Raw genomic sequence first — 6004 nt, forward strand, 5'->3', positions numbered from 1 at the left:
GGGAGTTGCCGGAGGACAGTTAGCAGAGGCTAAGGCTATGCTATGTGGCTCCGCACCGGCTACAGGGGGCTGGCTAACTACCGCAGCTACTGAATGGTTTTCCATGGTGTGGAGCCGCGCTTCTAATTCACTAAGCCTCGCCTCCAACGCAGCAAATAAGCTACACTTATTACAATTACCACTGTCGCTAAAGGAGGCAGAGGCATAACTGAACATTTGGCACACCGAGCAAGAAAGAGCAGAAGGAGAAGCCATCGCTAACTGTAAAGCTAATGTAGCTACCAAGGCTAGTAACGTGCAAACAACAGCTAAGAGATTAGCGAGAAAGTCGTAGAAAGGAAGAGAGCTATAAGTGCTTAAACAGAACCACTGTGGGTTAAGACTTGAAGTAGACGTTAAAGCAACTCAGAACCACTGTGGGTTAAGACTTGAAGTAGACGTTAAAGCAACTGACTACAGCAGCATTCAAGAATTTGTTCAGCTCCATATCTAAACTTGTTTATGTCCTTTCACTGTGTGTGTGGTTGAGTTGTTGCCAGGCTTACCTGTTGGCTTTACATGCTGATGTCATGATATGCTCTTTCTGTTTATTTTGTTTATCAGCCTGTTAAATTTTGACACTGTTTGAAGGCAGGCTGACCCTTGATCGCTGACTATCATGAAGCAGTCGCAGCTTTCCACTGCTCAGCTGAGGTAATGCTGTGTGAAATGGATTGCAGACGTCACTTTTTTTAATCACTCCCCTCTTCTGTCCTCCCCTCCTGTCTGTCAGAGTAAGACTGTGTTATGTCCCATGTCAGAACGACCCATTAAGATGAATGAGCTTATCACAGTGCGCTTTACCCCATTGGACTCCAGCCTGGATCGAGTGGCCTTGCTCACCCGCCAGGTCAGTTTACCTCAGCACCTTGTTGTCCACCATCGTACAGTCTGTTCAGTGTTTACAGCTACAATCCTATCTCATGCACGAATGGCACCCAGGCTTCATGACTGTGAGCATCCTTGTTTAACAAATCATTATAAAAATCATTGTTGAGATAACTTGTTAAACTAACTTAACCAAACATTACTGCTAATATACATTTAGCAACACTAATGGTAAAACCCACTTGATGATGATTTTTGCAAAACTTAAATCAGGTTATTTACCTTGAAACTTGAAACAAAAAGCAGAGTCGGTCAGAGTTCAAATAATTTGGTGCCACTGATAAAAGTATGTTCAGTGAGATTGCAGTTTAATCATACAGAGTTACTAGATCAACTTCACTGTGACATCATAATGTTCTGCAAAAACACTTTTCTGGCCATTACTCAATGTCATAGGTCAGGATCAGAAGGGTAGACATTTGGTCAGATATTTAATTGGTGACACTAACCTTGGATGTCCACCTTGAAACACCATTGATTGTATAGATCCTCTGTGCTGCTGGGGGGAAGATGTGTGTGAAGTATCTATGTTTTACAGTTTGTAGCTTCTTTGCCGTAACATCCATTTTTGAAGCATTGTTTACTGTCATGGCTACGTGTGAGTCTGGATAGACATGGATGTAAACTAACTGCTACTTGACTGGTTCATGGAGACATTCTACTGTGGGGCAGTAATTCCAGTTTATCTTTCAGGTTCTGTTGTCACACATCTGCCTGAATAGAAAAAACTTGATTGATAATTGTCAGTGGTATACCAGAGTCCTACTGCCAGCCTTGCAGGGAGCATTTCTAAACAGATCCCTGTTTTATACTTGAACTGAAACCAGCTTAGTGTCTTGTCTCTGAGAATGCAACCACGTCTTACCAGATGATGTTACTCACAAGTGTGTTGTTTGACCACAAAAAGGGAAGAAAAGATATACTGTAAAAGTGATGCAGAAGGTGAAATCCAGTTTGAAATGTAATTATTTTCAAATATGCCTGTACTAATGTAGGTATGGCCTCAAAGTGTGTTTTCTACAGCACATTCCAGTGATGTAAGGATACGTCTGGTGTTGTTATATATTTTTGTTACCCTCAACAAGTCTCACGAAGCAGCAAATCAGCTTCTTTCTCACATTTAGGAAAGTATGACATCACGCTCAAACCTTATCTTATGTGATGTGAACAGAGTATTTCCTCTACACTGTCAGTAGAATAGTATAATCCTGTCTTGTCTCTACAGGACAGGTATGTATGTGCAGTAACCAGAGATGTCCTCGGCAACAGTGTCCCCTGTGCCGTTCTGCGCCCCTCGTGAGTGTCAACACGTCTCCCTCCACTCTGACATCCACATGTTGAGTGTTCTCTTTCAGGGGATCACTGACACACACTCTTTGTGTTCAGGGGTGCTGTGGTCACTCAGGAGTGTGTGGAGAAGCTGATCAAGAAGGACATGATTGATCCTGTGACTGGAGACAAACTGACTGACAAAGACATCATACCACTGCAGAGGGTATGTATGCACGTCTGTGTAGAGGTAGAGGTGGTGGTGGTAACTGTTCCATGAATTCCAAAAATGGTTTTAATAATCCAATCCAGGGGTCAGGAGACTGACACGATTCTTACGGTGCCTTTAGACAGCAAGTGGTTGCTGCTCAGTTATCTCTGCTGTAGACACAATAGCAGCAGCAAGGCCCGCATGCACAGAATCCCTTCATTTGTTAACACAAGGCTTCTTATTGTGAAATACTAAGGTGACTATGTCATTGACCATGGGGTGGCTTGCACGGCTCCATAAATTAGTGTAGTACCTGTTGTTGTTTTTTTTTGTGATCAACTTGTTATTGCCTTTTGTTACATGGAATAGTTGTACATAGAATACGGTTAGTAGTAACAAAACAAATAACTTTATACATATCACCATTGCCTTTGAAAATGAAATTAGACAAAAAAAAATAGAAATAAAAGTACATTGAGTAATAAATAATAACGCCAAACACAAAAGACAAAACAAAAGTTTAGACAAACACTATACTAAAACTATACCAAAGATCAACTTTCATGTGACAGAGTGGGCAGACTCTGTGTGTAGGCTTTCTTATACTATTAAGTTCTTTAATCAGTTATAGTTATGCAAGAAAATGTGGATCTCAAAGAGAACCAATAAGGGCAACCCAAGCCTCCACAGAGGATGCCCGGGCCTTATGAATTACGGCCAGTGATCTTTCTATGACAGTGATATCCCTGAAATGATTCATCCATTCTTTAATCAACGGAGACTCAGGAGAAAACCATAAGTGAATTATTGTCTTCTTGGCAGCAATTAAACCTGCAAATATGATCTTCCTAAGGGCTAACCTGATGTTTTCACTTAGGGCAGAATCATCATTGAATAGTAACAAAGTAGGCTGTTTAGGAATTGGAAATTTCAAAATTTTTTCAGATACTTTGCCATCGTACTCCAAAAATCAGAGACTGAGGGGCATTCCCAAAAAACATGAAGGTATGTACCTGCAGTATTCTGGCTACATTTAGTGCAGTTTGGACTGTCTATACTTTTCATTTTAAAACATCTGTAGGGTGTGGCATAAAATTTGTGCACAAACTTAAAGTGTATGTTGATTTGCTGGATTTTTGGATGAAATAAATATATTAGACCAGATTTTGTCCCAGTCACGTTCAAAGCCCTGTCCGTCCAAATCAAGATTCCAGGACTCAGTCACCCTGAGAGTTTGGGCATTTTTTGTGGCCAGGTGATTATAAATGTTGGATGCTATCAGTCAATCAATCAATTTTATTTATAAAGCCCAATATCACAAATCACAATTTACCTCACAGGGCTTTACAGCATACTACATCCCTCTGTCCTTTGTAGGGATGGGAATTGATAGGATTTTATCGATATCAATGCCATTATCGATTCTGCTTATCGATCCGATTCTTTATCAATTCCTCCTGTGAATTAATGATATCACCTCCTGTTGTTTGTAACCCACACCTCCTCCCGCATAGAAATGTTTCGACGCTGTCTAACTGTTAACCACACAAAAAACTAACGGCAGCTTTCACAGTCATAAGCCAGCATTGGCATACAGTTATCTGTGTCACAACAGCCACAATGAGTTGTCATTAATGTTACTCCTAGCTGGTGATATAGAGATAAATCCCGGCCCACAGCCTGAGTGTTTCAACACCACGCAGCTAGTGCAGCTAACTCAGGTGAGGCAGCTAACACAGCTAGCCCTGCATATTATAACAACAAATAGCTTGCAAATCAACTCAACTGCCCTCATCTTACCATCCTTGGTGTTCCCATGAAATCCGACAACAGGAGCGGGGACGCACCGAAGCTCCACAGCGGGCTAGCAGCTCCAGTGAGGCTAACAACAACAGCGCCCCGCCGTCCACCTGGAGCTGGGATAAGCCAAAGCTCCACAGCGGGCTAGCAGCTCCAGGGAGGCTAACAACAACAGCACCTCGCCCGCCGTCAACCTGGAGCGGGGATGTGCCGAAGCTCCACAGCGGGCTAGCAGCTCTAGGGAGGCTAACAACAACAGCGCCCCGCCCGCCGTCCACCTGGAGCTGGGATGCACCGAAGCTCCACAGTGGGCTAGCAGCTCCAGTGAGGCAAACAACAACAGCGCCCCGCCCGCCGTCCACCTGGAGCGGGGATGCGCCGAAGCTCCACAGTGGGCTAGCAGCTCCAGTGAGGCTAACAACAACAGCGCCCCGCCCGCCGTCCACCTGGAGCAGGGATGCGCCAAAGTTCCACAGTGGGCTAGCAGCTCCAGGGAGGCTAACAACAACAGCGCCCTGCCCGCCGTCCATCTGGAGCGGGGATGCGCCAAAGCTCCACAGCGGGCTAGCAGCTCCAGGGAGGCTAACAACAGCGTGAAGTGAAGCCACAGCTTTAACCGCTTCTGTCTCTCCGCCATTACGTCTTCTTTGTTGTTGAACATGCTGCTGACTGACGAGCATAGATTCGGCGTAATGAAAAGAATTGATAAGGGAATCGTTAAGCATAAAGGCTAACGATGTCGATGAATTGAACCAGTTGGAACCGGTTCTTAACAGGAACCGGTTCTCGATTTCCATCCCTAGTCCTTTGGACCCTTGCAGCAGATAAGGAAAAACTCACACACAAAAAAACCCTTTAACGGGATAGCATAGTATGATCTAGGCTCAACCCAAGTGCTTAATGGATGAGAGGGTAGAGGGGAGTCCCAGGGGACTTCATGGGCACGAATTGCTGATCTCAATTGGAGGTAGAGGAACCAAGAAAATCCAGCAAGACAAAACCTCTTTTTAAGCCTTTGAAATGAAAGCAGTCCATTTCTATCATACATATTTTGAAGACTATGCATTCCTCCAGAAGACCACTTATCATTGAAATAAGGGCCAGTGCCCTGCAGTAAATTATAGTTAAAGGAGCTATATGAAAGAAATCTAAAGCAAATAGTCGTAAATTCATCCTAATATGTCACAGAGACTAAGGAATAATGTTAATATAACATACTGATCTCACCAACAATAGTACAGCCAGAATATTTGCATTTTTAAAAAAAAATTTACGGTCCGCAAATCATGTTTATGTTTTGAATTTGTGTTTTCGCCTGTTGCGCCACCCACTGCCGTCTACCAGTCACACAGTCAGTAGAGTCTCAGCATCAGTTACAGTTATGACTGAGCTACAATGGTTATGATTCCGAAAAACACCAAGACAAAACTCGAGGCAAAGCGAGGGTCTATATAGGAGATATTTTTGAACAGTGGAGACGGCACTAACTAGCATCATAGCTAGATGGGGATGGACATTTCGAATACTTTCAACTGTTATTCATTTTCAATCATACATTGTAGCCCATGTGCAGGTGGGTCATCGACCCGACTGATTTTTTTGAGAAACAAACGTTAGCAGCACGGCAAGCGGCATTAGCAGTGTCCCGGTACATAGCATTAGCAGCCGGCTCCTCCTCCGCTGTATTACATAGCATTAGCAGCCGGCTCCTCCTCCGCTGTATCGCGGCAGCAGCGTTAGCAGCAGAGAAGCCGGACTTGCCTTGACCCTCGCAGCGGATAAGGAAAAACTCCCCAA

At 43.9% G+C, this 6004-nt stretch overlaps 2 protein-coding genes across 5 annotated transcripts in view; one reads left to right on the plus strand and one right to left on the minus strand.

Annotated features, from left to right (window-relative positions):
- Nucleotides 1-2618, plus strand: part of nosip (nitric oxide synthase interacting protein) — a 34985-nt gene extending 32367 nt beyond the window's left edge. For 2 of the 3 annotated variants that reach the window (XM_050039885.1, XM_050039886.1), the window contains exons 7-9: nt 773-889; nt 2153-2223; nt 2314-2618. In XM_050039885.1, the coding sequence (XP_049895842.1) occupies nt 773-889; nt 2153-2223; nt 2314-2476 (351 nt within the window). In that variant the 3' untranslated portion in view covers nt 2477-2618. Of the gene's footprint in view, nt 1-772; nt 890-2152; nt 2224-2282 lie in introns of all 3 variants that reach the window. The other variant, XM_050039887.1, reaches the window with a different exon arrangement.
- A 191-nt stretch (nt 2619-2809) lies between these two features.
- LOC126387352 (uncharacterized) lies at nt 2810-5887 on the minus strand. 2 transcript variants are annotated; one of them, XM_050039889.1, is made up of 2 exons: nt 4654-5887; nt 2810-4569 (listed from the first exon to the last, which is right to left on the minus strand). In XM_050039889.1, the coding sequence occupies exons 1-2, from the start codon at nt 5002-5004 to the stop codon at nt 4204-4206; spliced, it is 717 nt and encodes a 238-aa protein (XP_049895846.1). In that variant the 5' UTR covers nt 5005-5887; the 3' UTR covers nt 2810-4203. The 2 variants fall into 2 exon arrangements, with proteins under 2 accessions (XP_049895846.1, XP_049895845.1); XM_050039888.1 differs by having other exon boundaries at nt 2810-4485; nt 4570-5887.
- Between the last annotated feature and the right edge of the window lie 117 nt (nt 5888-6004).

The sequence above is a fragment of the Epinephelus moara genome, unplaced genomic scaffold, assembly GCF_006386435.1.
Source record: "Epinephelus moara isolate mb unplaced genomic scaffold, YSFRI_EMoa_1.0 scaffold381, whole genome shotgun sequence".
Taxonomy (NCBI): Eukaryota; Metazoa; Chordata; class Actinopteri; order Perciformes; family Serranidae; genus Epinephelus; species Epinephelus moara.

Excerpts from the sequence above, each read along its gene's own strand:
- LOC126387352 (XM_050039889.1), bottom strand. The coding sequence starts at position 5,004 with ATGGAAATCGAGAACCGGTTCCTGTTAAGAACCGGTTCCAACTGGTTC. Across the intron at positions 4,570-4,653 it reads TTGGCGCATCCCTGCTCCAG|GTGGACGGCGGGCGGGGCGC; the intron begins GTGGACGGCGGG and ends TCCCCGCTCCAG.